This window comes from Nuphar pumila, chromosome 4 (assembly GCF_984573655.1).
Source record: "Nuphar pumila chromosome 4, dmNupPumi1.hap1.1, whole genome shotgun sequence".
In the NCBI taxonomy this organism is placed as follows: Eukaryota; Viridiplantae; Streptophyta; class Magnoliopsida; order Nymphaeales; family Nymphaeaceae; genus Nuphar; species Nuphar pumila.
Window position 1 is genome coordinate 132,876,201 of NC_143252.1, and position 22,005 is coordinate 132,898,205.

The window sequence follows — 22,005 nt, forward strand, 5'->3', positions numbered from 1 at the left end:
GAAGTAGTGATGGGAGTGTAGAGAAGCTTACCGGTGGATGACTGTTTCAAATATTTGGGATCTATCATTCAAAAGTATGAGAAATTGATGGAGATGTAAATCATAGGATAAAGGTTGGGTGGATGAAATGGAAAAGTGTAACTGGAGTGTTGTGCGATCGTAGAATGTCATTGCGGTTGAAGGGAAAGTTTTATAGGACGACAATTAGGCTCGTTTTACTATACGGTACGGAATGTTGGGCTGCCAAGAGACATCATATTCAAAAAATGTGTGTAGCTGAGACGTGTATGCTTGGATGTGTGAAAATACAATAAAAGATAAGATTCGAAACGAGGAGATACGTAAGAAGGTAGGCATTGCATCCACTGAAAATAACATGAGAGAGAATCGTTTACGATGGTTTGGACATATTCGGCGAAGGCCTAATGATGCTCCAGTTAGAATGATGGAGAAATGGGAAAATATATTAGTTAAAAGAGGTCGGGGTAGGCCTAAGAAGACTTGGATGGAGCTGATAGGAAAGGATATGAATGCTTTGAACCTCACCGAGGACATGGCATTGGATAGAAATGATTGGAGGAGAAGGATTCATATGGAAGACCCAGAATGATTTTCTTTTTTGGTTCATATCGCCGACCTCAATCATTTTGGGATGAAGGCGTAGTTATTGTTGTTGTTGTAGTAAAAGAATTAAACATATTTTTATGTATATTTTATGTACTTTTTTTATATTTAATTAAGGTACCGACTAGTCCCGCCTAGTCCTCGCCTATTCTTTTTAGGGGTCTATCGACTAGGCGCCTCTCGATATATATATATATATATTAATAATTTTAAGTTAACACAACACGTATGTGTGTGTATTTATATATATAATATAGATAAAATTGGACTTTGTTAGGGTTATCTGAATCTAATTTTGGACAGAAATGAACCTCAGTGTGGTTGACTTCACCTGACACAAAGGAAGCCGTGTCCAAGTGTTGCACCCGCTTGGTCGGACTAGGTGCGGTTGATCCAGCACCACTTAAACCAGGTGTGGTTGATCTGACAAAAATTGGTCGCAGCGCAGAGCAGGCAGAAGAGCTATGCCGATCAACATCGTAGGGAGCTCAGCTTTGATGTGGACGATCACATGTTCGTACGGATCTCGTCTATGCAGAATGTCTTCTGGTTCGAGAAGAATGAAAAGTTGAGTCCTCAGTATGTGGGACCCTTTGAGATCCTTGAGCGAGTTTGGGAGACCGCATATCGGGTGGCACTTCCTCAATTTTTACAGATCCACGATGTCTTTCATGTCTTGATATTGAGGAAGTATGTACCTGACCCCTCACATGTGCTCTTCTATGAGGCGATCAAGGTAAAGCCTAACTTGACAATAGAGGAGAGGCCGGTGGAGATTTTGGATCGTCAAGAGAGGATACTACGTAGTAGGACGATCCCATTCGTGAAGGTGCGCTAGCAGCATCATGAACTGAACGGGTGCATCTAGGAGCCTGAGGCGGATATGCGTCAGCACTACCCACACTTATTCGGTACGTTCTAATTTCGTGAACAAAATTCTCTTAAGGGGGTAGGGATGTAATGAATTTCTTTTTTGGTTCATATCGCTGACCCCAATTGTTTTGGGATGAAGGCGTAGTTGTTGTTGTTGTTGTTGTTGGGGTAGGGATGTAATGTCGTGTATAAGTATGAAAGAAAAATCGAAAAAACTTCGAGATTAAGAATACGTTATTTGAGTTTAGGCTTGTCTCAGGTCTCATCGACAAGGTCTAAATGAGCCAACAAAAAGATAATAAAAAATTTATTTTTGACCTTTAAATTCAGGCAAAATTTGAGTAAAATTCAGGTTAAATTCAAGCGAAATTCGAAGTATATATCATTGGATGCGCCTCGAAATTCTGAGTCCAGCGATATTTTACTTTTTCAAATTTGGGCTACAATTAGCCCGAAAATCGCTTTTTTCAAAAAAAAAAACGCTTCGACGGGTCGTGTCCGGATTTGGATCGGACTAGATCCAATGCATATGATCCAAATTAATATGGATCTTGACTCAGTACAAGATCCATATTAATTAGGAATTGATCCAAGTTAGGATCCAAATGGATTTTGAATATGGATTTGGATCTTGGATCTAGATTTAAACCCAAAAAAAAGGAGAAAGAAAGGGAAAGAAAGAGGGAGAGAGAGAAAAAGAAAGGAAGAAGAAGAAAAGAGAAGAGGGAGAAGGAGGAGGCTCCACCTTCTCCGGGCATCCGTTTATTCTTCCGAGTTTTTTTTCAAGCTTCGAATAAGGTACGAGTGTTCTCTTTTGATTCGGATGAGAAAAAGAGCCTAAATAAGCTTTAGGCAATATTTTGAAGGAAACCATAGATTTTATTTCAGATTCACATGCTTCGATCTATGAAAATCGATATATGCATGCATAGAACACGTATTTTTTATTCTTACTCTCTCTCTCTCTCTCTCTCTCTCTCTCTCTCTCTCTCTCTCTCTCTCTCTCTCTATATATATATATATATATATATATATATATATATATATATATTAGACAGATCGGGACAAACCTGTCCCATTTGACAAACAGACAAATCTAAACGGATCCGATCATCGCAACGATGGGCAGATCTGACCGTTTTGTGTGCCGTCCGATCTAAACAGATCTGCCCCCAAGAGAAACTTGATACACGAAATCGAACAGATTTGATGAGAAATATATATATATATGTGTGTGTGTGTGTGTTTCATAATGGCTCGATGTTTTTTTTGGGGACAGGACAGACTTGCTGTCTAGTCCCAGCTGACGCAGTCGGCTAGGACAGGACAGTTTGATGTCCAGTCCCAGCTGACTAGTTCAGCTGGGACTGAGTCCATGTCTTATAAAAAAAAAAGAACAAAAAATTTGAAATGTTATCAATATTTTATTTTGTTGTTTTGACAGGCCCAGCCGAGGCAAGATCACAAAACTGATATATGACTGCTTTTTTTTGTGTGATCATGTATATCCAGACTTTGCATATTTATGAATGTTCATATTTATATGCATATTCAAGAATACTTGTGAAATCAAATGTTCATGTGCATGTGTATCATTGTAAATGCTCATGATTAGGTTCAGAATTTAATATGTTTAGTGCTCATAGATATGTTCAGCTTTACATAATTAGAGTGGTCATATTCGTTGCCATAATTACATGTTTTAATGGTACTAATTTTATACATGATAAAAGGGTAGGTTGAAACATGTGAAATATGCATAATTGTATGTTTAAATTTTTGTGAACTGCAGTTTTGGAAAACCGTGAAGATACTAAACTCCGTGTGTGTTTGTGCCATTAACCCAACTAGGTGGTTCACCTCTCGGCCACGGTTTTAGGGAGATTTTGTCACTTTGCATAGGGGTGGTGTGTAGACACAGTTGTTGTTATTGGTATACCAAGAAAGTGACATTAGTGGATATTGATTTCCCTAATGTCCTGACATTAGATGTTAATTTTGAATGTTCCGATGGATGGTATTAATTCCTGATATCGATCGAGGGCTAAGTGTGAGAACTATTAATAAAATACAAATTTTCTTGTTAAGCTACAACTGCGAACCTAACTTGACCTTGGAAATTATTGTGCTCGTTTTTTAGTATTTGCGAGTTTTAATAAAAAAAATAAACTAAAATTGTGTGCATTTAATAAAAACATTATATAAAAGAAAATTCTAATAAAAGATAATAATTTACTTATGCATATGCATTGATATCATGCATATTCCTATTATGCACTAGATCATGCATATTTATTTGTTTTCTTACTTGTGATTGCATAATAATTGTTTCCTATTGCATAATGATTGTTTCACATTGCATGATTGATTATTTGAATAATGAGTTTGTTGTAATTGCATCCCTCTAAAATGTTGTTTGAATTTTATTTATGTTTTTTTTGCTTATTTGATTTATTAGAGGGATTCGTACGCAGGATGTATGATTCTGACACCCTTAATTTTATGTTTTTCACAGCCTTTAAGACCCAGTGAGGGGACCTGCTACTACGAAGAGCTACGAGGGCTACATGACTGCTTCACAGTTTTACTAAGGGACAGAGTGGCTCCACTTTTTTGTTTATTTACATTCATTTACATATTATTCTCAAACTCTAATTTTAATTAATGAAGTTGATTTGGTTTCGTTGATGATAATGTAAGATCCTTTGTAGTTGTGGATGTGGTTTAGATTGTAAGACCCCGGGTCTCTGAGATTGTTTCCACAATTGTTTTAAAAAAAATCCATTTTTCAACAGATATCAGTTGGGGTCGTTACATATGGTCTCAAACAAGCATCCACATCTTGGTTTGAAAGCTTTTCACTTGAAATTCAGAAACATGGCTTCAACGGATCTCACTCTTTTTTTATGTATAAGGTCAGGGATAGATAACTGTGTTCTTAATTTATGTTGATATTATAGTTGCAGGGGACTCTGAAGAGCATATTAACGAGACCAGAGCGGTGTTGAGTCGAAGAATTAAAATGAAGGACCTGAGAAATCTCAAATACTTCCTGGGTACACCGTTGATTTACTCAACAAGGCTGGAATGAAGGATTGTAAGTCATTGTTAACACCAAGTGTATTGCAGCATAAACTTGGACGTGATGAAAGGGAGATTTATGATCATCCCACAAGGTATAAAAGCATTGTGGGTACGCTCAATATCTCACATTTACCCATCCAGACGTTGTATATGAAGTGAATCAAGTTTCACAATTCATGCATTGTCCACTAACCAGTCATGTTGAAGCAGTTAAGAGGATACTTGGATATTTGAAGGGTAAGTTTGAAAACTGACTTTGTTATCAAAAGAAGAATAGTGGTGAGAACGTGATAACAGGTGATGGCCTTTTCAGATGTAGACTGGGCAAGGGACCCAGATGAAAAAAGATCAATCTCTGGTAATGTGTTTTTATTGGCAAAAATCTAGTTTCATGGGGCAGCAAGAAGCAAAAAGCAATGGCTTGTTCCTAATTTATAGTTGATACTTTTATGCCCATATCTAGAAGGACCCTTAAGGAAAGTGAAGAAAAAGATTATGGATGACCCAGAGGACATGGAGGAGATGCAGTTGATGTTTGGTTTAATTTTGCTTTATTCTATAAATTGGAATGTTGAAAATTTCATGACGATATAGTATAACTTTGTGTTCGTTGTTTTTTTTAATGATACATTGTTTTTCTAAGCACGTGGTAACCTGATTTTTAGTTGTCACGTATCACTTGTATTAGTCATTTATTTTTCAACTCCTAGTTTTCATACTTTTCACTTTTGGTAATTTTTCACTTTTTAAAGTTCTCAAAATTCTTTTAAAATCTCTGAAGGCAAACCATCACCAAAAACTAATCAAGCCAATACTGGTGAAAACCCAAGCTCCTCTCTACCCTATTTTTCAAAAGATTTAAAAAAAAAACTAGATGGTCCCCATGTCAAAAGCAACCCAAACACTGTGCTCATCACCCAGACAGGCTTAAAAACCAGTAAAGCTCTTATTTTGATCCTTTTGAAGTTCAAGCAAGCTTTAAAATGCAAAGCCTAAGCTGCTTGAAAGCAGCCTGGTTTGCTTAACAGTACTAAACACTTGTCTCCCTTAGTACACTAGTAGCTAGGAACTATATAAAGCTACAAGCACCACAGGTGACTTTTAATGTATGAGAGCTATGACTTTTACTTCTTTGTGATAATCAAAGAACTAAGTAACCTTAGATGTTAATAGACTTGATATAAAGTTAGAAGCTTATAATAGAAAAAATAATCACTCAGCATTGAGTACACAAATATTTAACATGAAGTGGAAAAGAAATTGCACTATTACAGGATAAGATATCAATAATTAAAACAGCATTGTTACATTACTTATGATGCACATTAAAATAAGTAAAAAGTGGAAGACGCCTCCTTTGTAAAAGATTGAAGCATAGAAAAGAAGCAGATGCAGAATGAGAAAAAAAAAATAACCTTCAGAATCCTCATTATCAACACCCTTGTAAGAGAGATCATCACTGGAAATGCATCTTTCAATATGCCCAGATTCTTCAATTAATGGCTGCTCAACCTTGTTTCCTTCCAGCAAATCCTCAACCTCTATAACCTCATCATCTGTAGCTGGTATTAAAGTTCCATCACCTTCAACCTTCAACAAACAAGGAACAATATTGCAAAACCTAGAAGTGTAAATATTCATAGGACAGAATTGGCCCACCCAATTTACTAGTTAGCATGATCAAAGCTAAAACATACAATCAAAAGGACATTGAAGATACCAGGCTTCTATCCTCTACACAAAACATAAAAACAAATAGCTGCGCCAAAGTTTTAAACATCAAGAAGGCAAAAAAGCAGCAAAACTTAAAAGAAGCTAGTGATTTTTTTCCAAATTCCTGTCAATAACCTTTTCAAGACAAAGGCCCAAACCAATAGGTGACAATGACAAACAGTTCACAAACCCAGTCATATTGGGTTCAAAGTATGAGTAGATCCAATCTAGACAAGTTCTATGTTGAGGTGAGGACTCATAGGATACAAACCGATATGGAGGTTTTGAAACTATAGATCTCCTAAGGTTTGAGGATTCATCTTGTTCTATTTGGGTGTACCTTTCTAAAGCACTAGGTTGGTTCTCTACAGTTCTTCTAGAGTAAGGAGAGCTGGCTCAACTTTAGAAGTGACATTCTCATTTAGGTTATCATCTACTTGAGGTTCTACATTAGCAGCATTCACTTCTTGGTCAAGTATATCAACATCATGATCAACCTTTATTTTAAGCAATAAATCCAATAAAAATGGGTATTCATCATCATTCTTAGGCATACTACAGTCAAAGTAGCTTTCCTTTTCAACGAAGTCGACATTTCTTGACACATACAGTTTGTTGTTTTTAACATCATAACATCTAAACCCGTTTTTTTTTCAGCATAGCCAATAAAAACACAACAAATGGCTTTTGAGGAGAGTTTGTCACATTTTTCATCCAAAACAAAGCATTCACAACCAAAAACTCTCAACCTATTATAATCTGGTTGGACATCAAAAAGTTTTCAACACGAGTAATATTTTTTAAAGAAGATGATGGCATGTGATTTATCAGATAAACGGCAGTGAGAGCAGCCTCAGCCCATAAATATTTTGGAACATTGTTTGAAATCAAGAGTTTTTGTAGTTTCTATAATGTGTCTATATTTTTTTCCCGCTAAACCATTTTGTTGAAGAGTACGAGGACAAGACCTTGATGATGAATGTCATTTAAATCAAGATAATTTTTTAAATCATTTGAAATATACTCTCCCCCTGAATAAGTTTAAAGAATGGATAAGTTAGAATTAAATTGGTTTTTAATTCTTAACCATAGCATGAAAGATTTTAAAATAATAGAAAGTTTTTTACTTATGCCTAAGAAAATAAATCCAAGTATATCTAGAGAAATTATCAACAAACACAATATAAGAAGATAAACCATCTTTAGAGGCAACGGGGGTTAGACCCCAATCGTCAGAGTGCACCAATTCAAATGATCAGGAAGAAACAAAATTATGTTTGGCAAAGGGAAGAGATTTCATTTTTTCAAGTATGCAATCAATACAATTAGAATTTTCCTCAATATAATTTTTTTTTCAAACATGAAAAATATGGAATTTTAGATACATAAGGATGTCTAAAAAGTTTGTGCCAAAGTTCATAGTCACTATTTTTTGGCAATATTACAAAAAAAAATGGATAATTCAATGAAGTCCACGAAGTAGAGGCTTCCTTCTCTATGGCCTTAACCAAGCAGCATTCCTGATCGATGATTTTGCACCCAACAATCATTTGATGAGAAAGAAACATCACATCCATTATTGAAAAATTGAGAAACAAAAAGAAGATTCAAACTTAATTTTGGAACATGCCTAACATTTGAAACCCAAAAAAAATGAGTTTTCAAGAGTTTTGTCAATATTCATATGCCTTTTATGTGTAAAGAAGTCACATCGACCATAGAGACAAAAGAGTCATTTGAATTGGTGCAACAATCGAGAAGAAATGTTAAGATTTAGGGTCATATGAAACAATGCTCTCAAATCTAAAAGCTAAGAATTCATACAGGGAGAGGAAGAGGTGGAGACTGTGACATCGATGGTGGTGGTGGAAGGAGCTTTGAGTAGCGGTTGTAGGGCCTCCATCAATTAAGACAACAAAAAAGAGCCAATGGTTTTGGACCCATCATCGAACACTCTTGATTGTCCTTCTTGGGAAGGAACCGAAGCCACCTTATTCAATTTAGGGTAATAAGGTTTGATATTCCCCAAATCTTTATATTAGTGAAATGATTTTCTTTTTTTCTTCACCATCTTGTTGGAATTTGTTGAAGTGAGGAGGTATGTAGGTTCTCACATTCACATCGGGCCTAGACACGGCCAACACTGTTTCTTTGGATTCTTTAGACTCTATAAAAGATTTGAGCCTAGTTTATTTCATACAAGCTTTTGCCAATATTTCATGTATAGAGGGAGTCTTTCTTCTATGTATGATAGCAATATGAGCGTGTTCATATTCAAGTCTCAACACTTTCACGAATTGGAAGAATTGTTCTTCTTGAACATGTTTCTTTCATTGTTTGGCATCATTGGGTGTATCCCATATGAGATCATACCTAGCAATCTCATCCCATAGACTTTTCAACTTGTCATAATATTCTCTCACAGATTGGTCACCATGCTTGCACGAATGGATTTTATCCCTAAGTTCCTACAAGTAGGCTGCATCCTTTTGAGTATACATTTCTTTTAGAAATGTCCATGCCTCATCAACCCTTTCGTAGTTCAAGATGTTGTCACATAGATCTTGGTTCATGTTCATGAACCATGAAAGGACTTTAGCATGGCCGACTTCCCAATCTCTCAAGGCTTTACAATAATCGGACATGGTTTTTTCTCTTTCACTATCTTTTAATAATTCCTCCACTCCATTTACAATTTTAGTAGGTACAAGTTGGGGCCCCATGGTTGAACCATCGACAGGCTCCCATAGTTCCTTTTCAACAAGGAACCTCTTCATCACTGTGGCCCACCTATTATCTATGTCACATGGGTGTGGGTGCGGGTGCGGCACTTTCAAAAAACTTGGGTGTGGGGGTGGGGGTGCGGCAATATATATATATATATATATATATATATATATATATATATATATATATATATATATATATATATATATATATATATATATAATTTGTGCATGGGGAGGGGTCGAGCCCCCTCCCTGCGCTCCCTGTTGGCAAGGGAGGGGCCGAGCCCATCCCTGCGCTCTCTGTGTGCAGGGGAGGGGCCGAGCCCCCTCCCTGTCCTCCCTCCTTGTGCAAGGGAGGGGCCGAGCCCCCTCCCTGCGCCCTCTTTATGCAGGGAAGGGGTCGAAGAGGAGAGGAGGAGAACAGAGGCAGTCGGAGAGGAGGAGAGCAAAGGGAGTCGAAGAGGAGAGAGCGTATCTGAGAAGGAGAGCAGAGGCGAAGCGGTCAGCGGCGGCGGCGACAGAGGCTTCAGGAAGAGAGGAAGGGAGGATTAGGGCAAATTTTAATCCTCCCTCAGAAGCAAAGTTTATCGGGCATAAAAAAAATAAAGTCTAAAAATTAGACAGAAATGACCCTGGGTGCACTGACCGCACCTAAGGTCGAGTTGACTGCACCGGGTGCCGCACCCACACGTGCACCCGCATCGCGTCGACACGTGTGCGGCACCCGGTTTGCCAAATCCCTGTGACATGGCCTATTATAGTTGTTTCCATCGAACTTGATGGGGACGATGGTAACAACCACTTTTTCGGCCTTAGAAGAAAAGAAAGGAGAGGAGGGAGAAGAAAGAAGATAGATGCACGAGCAATGGTGGCACCATGAATACTTCATCACGAGCACCACAAACACTTGAAAGAGAGTGATACACAAGCAAGAGTGGCACCTATGATTACACGAGCACCATGAACCCAATAGCAAAGTCCCAAGAGCCAATGGCTTTGATACCATGTAATGAATCCTCAAGGATTCAAATATAAAATGCCTACTATGGGCAAGACCGCAAGAATAACCCATAAACGGGCACTCACGAAGCTAACACAAGAGCACGATCTTAAAAATATAATCTTTATTTATCAAATATGCATTAGGAAAATGCATAAACATTTAATGGGACCAGAGGTCCCTATTTATATACAAACAAGAGTGCCAAGAGGACCCGTATGGCTGTTGGGAAAGGCCCCAACAGCTAGAGATATAGTTGTTGAAGATTCCCACCAGTTATACTGATTAAAAGACAAAACTGAATACAGCTACCGGAGATTCTCAAAAACTATATTGGCTAAAAGACAAAACTGAATATAACAGTCTGTTGGAGATTCCCGACAGCTATATTGACTAAAAGACAAAAAAGGTCAATTCTGCCCCTAATGGGCAGAGCCTATTACATGTACAGAATTACCATTTTGCCCTTAATGGGCAGAGCCTATTACATGTACATAATTACCAAAATACCCCTAGAGGGTATTACCTATTACAAAGAAGACACTCTTATATATACACACACAACATGCTTTAACAATCAATGGTCTATGTAGATGAATAATGATCACCATTACGATGAGTAAGAAGAACAAGATGATGACGAGTCAGTAATCAAGTGATGGAGATGAAGAAAGTGATGGTGGTGGTGATGTTGCAAAAAGGAAGAGAAGAAAATGAAAATAATGTGTAAATATTGTGATGATGGTGAGGATAATTAGTGAGGGAGAATTTGTATGACAAAAGAAGTGCAAAAAGGAAGTTCTGAAACAAAAAACTTCACCCCAACACAATTTCAAGTAATGTGATTCACAGACACAAATATCAGTTTCAGCTATATATCAGCAAGTCAAATCTTGTGATAGTATAAGTTTGCTTGATAAATATTGGGAAAATTTAGGAAAATCTCAGCACTTTAAAATTTTTGAAGTATAAAAATGACAGAAATAAGTAAAGAATATGTTCAGTTAATAAACTTTTGTAAAAATGTAAATAACACTTATAAAAATTTTGAAATAAAAAAATATAAAAGAAAGAAGAAAAAACCTATTTGAAATGTAGAAAAGAAATATAAAAATAAAAGTGACCGAAAATATCACTATATGACCATGATAATATTGCGATAATATCACAATAAATTATCATTTTAAAAAATATGTGATATTTTACCTGTTAAATCATTTTTCCAAAGAAAAAGATTTAAATAGTTGATATTTTCAAAATGCTGCCAATATCTGTGACTATGATGTGATTAGCGTACACACTAAATTTAATTTCAAGATACAAATTGTTGATAAATTGGTTTCCAAAAACCAATTAACTAAAAAATGGACCGTTAAAAGATATGCATAAATAGGAAGATAATCATCAATATTGGGTTGATCACAGAGTTACTAGTCGAGGAAGCGGGAATGGGAAGCGGGAAGCGAGGCACTTTCAAAAATTTAGGAAGCGGGGAAGCGTGGGACCACTTAGAAGAAAATTCTGAACCGTCTCGAAAGCGACCTAGGAAGCGAACCGGAAGCGGCCTAGGAAGCGAACCGGAAGCGAGGGGGAAGCGAAAAAAATGAAAAAAATGGGGAAGCGTGGGGGAAGCGTGTTTCCCATAAATGAGAAGCGTGTTTCCCATAAAAGGGAAACGCGCTTCCCATAAAAGGGAAGCATGCTTCCCAAAAAAGGGGGACGCTTCCCCTCACGCTTCGGAAGCGCGACGTTTCGCGCTTCGGGGAAGCGCGCTTCCCCTTTTGCCTATGCGCTTCCGGTAACTCTGGTTGATCAACTTTGAAATAGGTCTTCCAGTAGAGACCTTATAGAGGATTCCCACAAACTAATTAGTTGGAAGGCAAACTTAAGTTAGCCTCATCCTCGGTGATGAATCTAACCACATTGATCAGTTCATATCCCTAGGAAGAGTTATTAATGATGGCCTACTAAAAACATTTGTTCAGCATGTCATTAGCAACCAGATTCTTCATTAATAGGAAAGGAGAAGGCCAACTCATGAGAACCAAATAAAAGCCTTCTTAACTTCCACATCCTTAAGATACCTGTAAAGTCCGCAAACTTTCTGGGTTTTTTCCAGAAATGATATTGGATTATTTCTGATATATTCATCAACCGTGATGAACTTTTTGATGTTAAAAAGGTATAGCATGTTCATGTAATGAAATGAGCGAAAATACAAATAACAAGAGAAAAACACTTGTAGGTCCAACAATGGACAAGAACGAAGAGCACTTTAAGTGCAAACACATGAACCCACAAAAGGGGAAATGCCAAAAGACAAAAAAAAAGAAATATTATTGAGAGAGAGTGAGAGAACAAGTTACAAATGAAGGGGGTGAACACCCCTTATATATACACAAAAAATGGAGAGAGAGGAAGACCTTAGGGACCCCCAACGTCTACAATTGTGAGGTCTCCAAGGGTCTCAAAAATAAAGAAAATAAAAGTAAAAAAAATAAAAAAGAGAATACTAAAAAAATGTTGTTTATAAATAACAACTTATATTACATGTGAAAAGACCAAAATACCCCTATCGGGTATTTTGGAATAAACAAAAAAAAGATAGCCTCCTCAAACTTTACGGGGAGCAAAAGGAAAGTTTGTTAAGGAGAAATAGAAAACGAGGAGCAGAAAGAGCTTTGGTGAAAAAGCCTGTCAACTGATATTTCGAGGTGACATAGGGCAAAGTGATAGTTCCTCTTAAATATTCATCACGAAGATAATGTCAGTCCATCTCAATATGTTTGGTGCGCTCATGAAATGTATGGTTGCTTGCTATGTAGATCGAACTTTTGTTGTCACAGTACATCTTCGAGGGAGTTGCGATGGTGATCCCCATATCACTAAGAAGACTTCTAAGCCACACAATTTCCATGGTCGTAGATATCATGTCACGATATTCAGCTTCAGTGGACGATAGAGATACCTTTTTTTGTTTCTTGTACATCCATGAAATAAGTGAATCTCCTAAAAAAATGCAAAAATCAGTAGTTGAGATTCGATCATTGAGATTACTCCCCTAATCAGCATCAGTATAAGCAGTTAAATCAAAGAAAGAGGAAAAGGATAAGAAAAGCCCTTTTGAAATAGTGTTCTTGATATATCGCAATCATTGCTGCCATGTGAACCGTCGTAGGGGCATGCTGAAACTGGCTTGCCACATGAGCAATATCATGTCGGGTGATGGAGAGATACGTAAGAGATCCATTAATTGCCGATAGAGAGTAGGATCATTAAACAGAACATTGTCTTCTAGTCTTAATTTTGCATTTATAACTTCTGTAGCCTCCACCTTCTTTTTATATGAAATCCCCGACTTAAAACAAATATTAGCAACTAATTTCATTTAAAAGAGTATGTATCCTTTATGTGAATTAGGTCACTTCAATACCTAAAAAATATCTCAAAAAAACCAAGTCAAACATATCAAAAGTTTTCTTTAAAATAGTTTTAGTTTCATTTACTCTTTCTTTGGCATTTCTCGTGCATGATTATATCATCAACATATAAGAGAAGGATCATAATAGAGTCACCTATTTTCTTGACAAAAATAGCAGTGTCAGTATAGCAAGAAACAAAACCAAAATTAACTAGAACATTACTGAATTTATCATACCGAGCTTCAGGAGCTTGTTTAAGACCATACAAGGCTTTTTTTAATTTTAAAATTTTAAAAGATTCGGAATGAGGAGATACGTAAGAAGGTAGGCGTTGCACCCATTGAAAATAAGATGAGAGAGAATCGTTTACGGTGGTTTGGACATATTCGACGAAGGCCTAATGATGCTCCAGTTAGAAGGATGGAGAAATGGGAAAATATATTAGTTAAAAGAGGTCGGGGTAGGCCTAGGAAGACATGAATGGAGATGATAGGAAAGGATATGAATGCTTTGAACCTCACCGAGGACATGGCATTGGATAGAAATGATTGGAGGAGAAGGATTCATGTGGAAGACCCAGAATGATTTTCTTTTTTGGTTCATATCGTCGACCCCAATTGTTTTGGGATGAAGGCGTAGTTGTTGTTGTTGTTGTTGTTATTGTCATTCAAACTCATGCCAAGAGGAGAATCCATATAAACCTCTTCACCAAGATCTCCATTTAAAAAGGCATTTTTAACGTCTAATTGATAAATAGGCCACTTTTTTATAGATGCAATAGCAATGAGAGCTCGAACACTTGTCATTCGAGCAACTGGGGCAAATGTCTCATCATAATCTACCCTATACTCTTGAACATATCCTTTAGCCACTAATCTAGCCTTATATCTCTCTAAAGACCTGTCACTTTTAGTTTTTACTTTAAAAACCCATCTATATCCTATAGGTTTCTTTCCATGAAGAAGATCGACTATTTCCCATGTTTGAGCTTTCTTAAATGCATTAAGTTCAAATTTCATAGCTTCATTCCAATGGGGATATTATTTGGCGTCATTATAATGAGATGGTTCATAGAAAGAGTAAAAGGCTATTAAGCACGCTCTAAAATTTGGAGAGAAAGAGTCATAAGATATAAATCTATTTGGTGTTTTAAAAATATGATTTGATCTTCTATGTGAAGATTCTTCTAAAGATGACTTTTGAGAGTATTTGTCAAGAGTACATGGACGAGTTCCTTCTTCCCTTCTAGTATAAACTTGTGTATTACTTGATATATGTTCATTTAATTCTTCATGATAACCATTATCCTCATTATTAAGAGATTGTTCAATATGATTAACACCATTATCAAGGGTCTCAAGAACCTCAATAGGATTAGATTCATCATTTTGGGGTAATAAATCAAATAAAAACGAGTAATCAATATTTGTTTTTGATTCTTTACTTTCAAAACCATCTTCATCTTCAAGAAAGGTATCTTTTAAAATATAATGTGTGTTATTTATGGAATCAAAACATCGGTAACCTTTTTTTATTTTCTCCATATCCTAAGAAAACACACTCAATAGCTTTTGAAGAAAGCTTACCATTCTTATGGATAAGGACATAACACTTACAACCAAAGATTCTTAATCTTTTAAAATCCAGGGTCATTTTATAAAGCTTTTCAAATGGAGAAACATTATTTAATGACGTTTAAGGAGTTCTATTAATTAAGTTGAGGTTAGAACGGCTTCGGCCCAGAAAGATTTTGGAATATTTTTGGAAATTAAGAGTCCTAGTAGTTTCTATTATATGTCTATGTTTTTGTTCCGCAAGGCCATGTTGTTGCGGAATTTTAGGGCAAGACCTTTGTTGACAAATTTCATTTTGTCTTAAATAATTTTGAAAATCATTTGACATATATTCTCCTCCCGAATCTGATCTTAGAATAGAGAGATTACTTAAGAATTGATTCTTAATCATTGCATGAAATTCTTTAAAGAGAACACATCCGATTTGCGATTTAGGAAATAAATCCATGTGTATCTAGTGAAGTCATCAACAAAAATCGCTTAATACGAGAAACCACCTTTGGATATGATAGGAAAGGGACCCCATACATCAAAATGAACTAGTTCAAATGGCCATGTAGACACAAAGTTTCTTTGAGGAAATGAAATTTCTTTAATTTTTTCAAAAATGCAATATTTATAAGCTATGTCTTTCTCGTTACATGCATTTCCCAAAAAGTAGAAAAGAGACATTTTTGAAAAGCTAAGGTGACCAAGTCTCTTATGCCAAATATCAATGCTTTTTACATTTGCAAAATTACAAAATGACTTGGGTGGAAGAGTCAAAAAATCCATAAAATATAGATCGCCTCTCTTATGGCCTTACCCAATCAACTTCCCTGACCGAAAATCCTGCACGGTGCAATCTTTAGATAAGAAAGAGACTTTGCAACCATGAACGAAAATTTGAGAGACAAAAAATAGATTCAAATTTATTTTTGGAACCACCCTTATTTTTTGAACAAGAAAATTTTGGAAATGTTTTGAATAAGTGTTTTAATGCTTTCGACTTTTAAAGAAGTCTCATCGGCCATTGAAACATAAGATGAGGAGGGGTTAGAATATACTTTAGAAAGAATATTCTTATGTGGTGTCACAAGAAAGAAGCACTGGAGTCAAGAATCCACATACCTGGAGGAAATGATGATGATACGATGGCGACACCAGAAGTAGAGGAAGTCTTGAGAAGATGTTAGAGTGCCTTTGAAATTTGATTAAGAGTATCTTTAATATCTCCTACATTTTTGTTCACTTCTTCTTTCTTTGGAACTTCTTCACCAACGGAAGCCACTTTACCCTTAAGCTTACGGCAAACCGGTCCAATATGTCTCAGTTCATTACAATAGTGATAAGTAACACCCTTCCTATATCCACTATTATAATTGGATCCATTTTCATCCTATATCCACTATTATAATTGGATCCATTTTCATGGTTATTATTTTTGGCAAGGTGAGGGGGTTTATAGGTTTTTACATTTGATTCTGGCCTAGTAACGGCCAAAACATCATCATTCTTATGAGTCATGCCAAGACGAGTTTCCTCTTGGCATACTTCGGTAAGGGCATATTCGATACGCAAGGCCTTACTCCTATGAAGAAGAGATGCTCTTGTTCGAATTTCGGTCTAAGACCATAAAGACATTGAAAAAAGTGTTCTTTTCCAATTTGTTCTCTTCTCATTTAAATATCTTCCAGAACCACCCATTTAGGTTCAAGGATAGCAAGTTTGTCCCAAAGGGGAGACAAAGCACTAAAATAATCACGGATACTCATGTCCCCTTGTTTAGTGGATCTAATCTTTTCTTGACAAAAAAATTGTCTAGCAAGATCATTTTGGGTATACATACCGTTAAAGAAGAACCAAGCTTCATTGGCCCTTCTAAACTTAGCAATGTTGGCACAAATTTTAATATCAACATTGTTCATGAACCACGCCAAAATCTTGACGTGGTTACTTTCCCAATCTTCTACCTTTACTTGATGGTCATGTATAGCTTTAAGGCGATCTCCCCATCAAGAGATTTTTCAACACCTCCTTCGATTTTTGTGAGCTTCAACGTTAGTTCAAGAGAGTTCCCCATCACGAAGCCCCAAAGCTTCTTCCCACGAAGGTGATTCTCCATAGCCGACGCCCACATCAAGTAATTTGAATCATTAAGTTTGATGGAGAGCATCACCGTTGAATCGTGCTCCATATTTGAAGAAGGCAGAGAGAAGGAACTTTGAACACAATCTTCAAAGTGGCACAAGAGAAAACCTTCCAAGATCAAAGAACCCAAATGGCTCTGATACCGTGTAATGAAATGAGCGAAAATACAAATAACAAGTGAGAAACACTTGTAGGTCCAACAATGGACAAGAACGAAGAAGATTACACAAGCACTTTAAGTGCAAACACATAAACCCACAAAAGGGGAAATGCCAAAAAGCAAAAAAAAAAAAGAAATAGCATTGAGAGAGAGTGAGAGAACAAGTTTCAAATGAAGGGGGGAAACACCCCTTATATATACACAAAAAATGGAGAGAGGGAGACCTTGGGGCTCCCACGAAGTAGACGTTGGGGAGCCCTAATGGTCATATTTATGACCGTTGAGGACCCCCAACGTCTACAATTGTAGGGTCCCCAAGGGTCCCAAAAATAAAAATAAAAATAAAAGTAAAAAAATAAAAAAGAGAATCCTAAAAAAGTTGTTTATAAATAACTTATATTACATGTGAAAAGACCAAAATACCCTTATCAGGTATTTTGGAATAAACAAAAAAAGATATGCATATATATATATATATATATCATTTATATATATTTTTAACAGTTCAAACTTCAAACGCATTATGGGTCTGGATCTCGATAAGGGATCTACCAGGATCAAAAATCCCGTGTAACCCAGTTCCAACTATACGTTAGAAATATGAAGCATCCTAGGAGTATTTTCTAAGTTAGACAAATTTGGATCCAATGTAGGATCTGAAATCTAAGAAACCTTATAACAAGGACTCGGATCCATTCGGTGGATCCGGTCTAGGTTCAGAATAATTCAAAGCCGGATCTCTAAAGAGATCTGAAACACGCAAAAACCTTAATGGCATGACATTGGATCTGTTAAAGAAAAGATCCAATCCCAAAAATATTTTGGATCCAAACAGAGATCCATATCGATAAAGGTAACAAATCAAGAATTTGATTCAGAAAGATGGATCGATTCTCAAAACATACAAAACTTAGTTATATATATATATATATATCAAACTACATGAATGTTTATGTTCGGATCCAAATGAGACAAATATGGGTCTCAGATAAAATGATTGGGATTTGGGTCCATTAGGACACAAACCAACTAAGAATACGAGCACTAATACATGAGTTGGGAATCCGAACTAGATCTGATCCAACTGCAATCCATTACTTAAGTTCTTGTTTTAAGGGTTTTTTGGATTTGGACCTTTATAAGATCCAAATCCAAAATAGCTCTTACTAATATATATATATATATATATGATAGAATAAAATATAGAGTTGGATTCAAATGGACTCAACCCAATCCGAAACAAAACCTATACATATATATATATATAAAATATTAAATTGGGTCCAAATGGACCCAACCCAATACAATCCAAACCAACACTCCGCTTTCTTCGGATGTTGGGTTTGGGATTGGATCCAATCGGATCCAACCCCAAAACCCAACCTAAGCCCTTGTTTTGGGTTGGATCCAATCGGATCCAACCAACCCACCAGCCCATTTTGGGCCGCCAGCTCAGGTGAGTTTGGTCGGGCTCGACTCAGTCAAGCCTGACCCAACTGAGCTAGGTCGCGAAGCTTTTGAGGTGGGGCCGACCCGATTGGGCCACCAACCTGACCAATGTGCCCTAACTCGGGGCACACTCAGGGTCTTGGGTCGGTCTCGGGTTCTACCCTGTCTTCTCGGAGACTGAGTCGGCTTGGCCACCTAGCTTGAACCCTTGGTAGGGCAACCGAGTTGGCTCAGTCAGACTCCCCTAATCGAACCATAGCTCAGTTAGAATCTACCGAGCCCAACTCAATTACACCGAGTCAAGCTCGGTCAAGGGCAGCCTTGGGTTACCTCTTGCTTGGCTCAGCCAAGTTGAGTTCAGCTAAGTCCCTTTATGGGACACCAAGCCCAGCTCGGTCATGGACCTCTGGCCCCCTTGTTCTATTTTAACAAAGTCGGCTTGACCTCTTGGGGCTAGCCCCCACCCTTTTGGGATGTGCTCGGCTCAAGATCTACCGAGCTCGGCTAAGTCCAAGCCAAGTCGAGCCCCCTTCCCTTTTCTTTCCAGGTCCGGCTCGGTTAGACCAAGCTGGCCCGATCTTAAGGTTTCACCGTGCATTCCAAGCTTGACTCAGTCTGTCATCACCGAGCCAAGCTCGGGTCCTTGCTTTAAGACAAATCGAGCTCGGTCTGAACGGCTCAAACTAAGTTCGGGTTCAACCCCTGCGACGCAATTGTCGCCTCTTTTGCAAAAATGGGAATTTAACCTCATTCTTTACACAGTACGATAAAAACCTTTTGAGTGCACCATATCGACGCAACAGACGAGACTACGTACCTCCTACACACATACCGAGGCATAAGCAAGTTAAAAAGCTATGCTTGAAATAGTCAAAGATTCAGAGCATCTCCGATGTAAGGAAAAATGCATATGATGACAACACTAGCATTTCTAATATACGTATTTATATTTACGTCAAATATACATATATAAAATAAGTATTTATTTAAGGTACGTGATTTCGTGTATCTCTGCTTTATTTATGATGGCCTTTTAGCGGACGATATATATATATATATATATATATATATATATATATATATATATATATATATATATATATATATATATATATATATATATATATATAAAGTGTACAGTTTGGTATACTCTTTCTCTATTTGCATTATGCGAGCATTTATTTAAGGTACGTGATTTCGCGTACCTCTGCTTTATTCACGATGGCCTTTTGGTGGACGATGCTTTCATATACGTATAAATATATATGTATATATATAGAGAGAGAGAGAGTGCAGTTTTGCGTACTCTTTCTCTATTTACATTATATAAGCATTTATTTAAGGTACACGGTTATGCGTACCTCTGCTTTATTTGCGATGGCCTTTTTGGGGGACGATACTTTCATATATGTGTATATATCTATATAGAGTGTGCAGTTTTGTGTATTGTTGCCCTATTTACATTACGCGAGCATTTATTTAGAGTACGCAATTTTGCATACTCATACTTTAATATCGATTTTCTAAAGGCTTAAATGCGAGACTTTAAGTCTGCATGCCCCTGACACTCTTGGAAATCAAACAAGAGATTTTCATTCACTCTCATGCGAGACTCCAAGTCTGCATGCCCCGAGGTTTTGCAAAATAAAACAAATGTTTTCACATGCATCGGACACCCTTCGAGTGATTGAAGTGTCCTTTAAGACACTGAAAGTTCAAAAGGGTGAGACTATCACGATTCAGACATTCGCAACTGAATCTACCCTGTGGACCGATAAATGCGAGACTTTGACTTCGTAGACTTGGTTGTAGTTATGTCAAGTACTTCTGGTCACAATTGGGGATAACCGGAGTATGCCCCAAACCCGAGGTTCGAGAAGTCATGAACTTCTAGATTGTTCGGATAGTCTTCTTTTTAAGAAACCGGTTTATTTTTCATCGCAACGGTACTATCAGACATGCACGACATACTCGTATGTCGATGAATGATTGAAGGTTTATGACAAACCTCGATGCATGTTAGTGCATAGTATTATGGAATAATCTCGTACAAACGCACAAATCGTCTTCATAGGCAAAATACTCGATTTGGTTTAAAAGACCAGAACATGGTAAATAGGTTGTAAACTTGTAGGATAAAAGAAAACCTGACACGCTCATTCATCCTTCAGTTCTGTCAAGAGAGATAATAGGAGGTACAACCTCCAATGGATAAGTTAACAACTACGCTCCTCGAGTGGCAATGGCTCGGCATCCCCAGTCATCGGAGTTAAGGGACAGGGCTACCAAATATTATCCTAGGTGGTAGATCCCATAAACTTCTGCAGAAGTTCGGATGCATCCCCCATTTATTCCTGCCTCTGAGAAATTCTCTTTCGGTCTCTAGAACCATCCCCTTTGGAGCAAACTTAGCTAGTCATTCGGGTTATCAATTTACATAAAATAATGAACCCTCAAAAGGTCTCAGTTGTTTCTATGATTTTATCTTGTGAATACCCACAAGTAGATAATCATCGAAACAAAGTTATGATGTTCACTTTGCTTCTTCAATCTAAAAACGATACACCGCTTATACCAATTTGTGGTTCATTCATTTATATATGATCCAACGTTTTGAAATATAATAATGTAGATATTAGTCATGTTCTTTTGTCTAATATTGTTGCACCTACTATGCTTTCATGAGGCTTACCCGTTTTATGGGATACAGGTGATGATTATACGGATGTTGCAGGCGATGGCGCAACGACGCGATGATATCAAGAATCCATTCTCTTTGTTGTTCGCTCCTAAGCACATTTTGGACATTTTATATAAGAACTTTTATATATACTGTTTTTATATAAAACCTTGTTTTGAATCTTCATAGTTTTAATAGATGTATATAAATGCTGGCCCAAATCCAAGACATTTGGGGACACAATTCGTTTGTTGGAAATTTCACTTGTAACCCGCTCAGGGTTCACCGACTTGTTCTTTTCAAACTATTATTTCCGATTAACTCTCAATTTAACTCTGAAAAAGATTGACTATTAAAATTTCAATTTTTTCCTAAAATTTACAAGTTGGGGATTTGGGGGCATTACAATACCTCTCCAAGTCCGAACAATATTTGTCTCCCTTGGTTAAGAAGTTAAAGTAGATACCTCGAAATCATGTATGGGGTCATGATTCACCTCAAAAATCAAATAAAGAAGCATATTAAGTAGTCTATGTCATATGCCAATAGTTGTTGCATCCCACGTCT

General features: G+C 37.0%; 1 protein-coding gene across 2 annotated transcripts in view; it reads right to left on the bottom strand.

Annotated features, from left to right (window-relative positions):
* Positions 1 to 22,005, bottom strand: part of LOC149841121 (uncharacterized) — a 46,962-nt gene that overhangs the window by 21,479 nt on the left and 3,478 nt on the right. The window contains exon 3 of one of the 2 annotated variants that reach the window (XM_090003598.1): positions 5,997 to 6,171. In XM_090003598.1, the coding sequence (XP_089859724.1) occupies positions 5,997 to 6,171 (175 nt within the window). Of the gene's footprint in view, positions 1 to 5,996; positions 6,172 to 22,005 lie in introns of those variants that run through there. The other variant, XM_090003599.1, reaches the window with a different exon arrangement.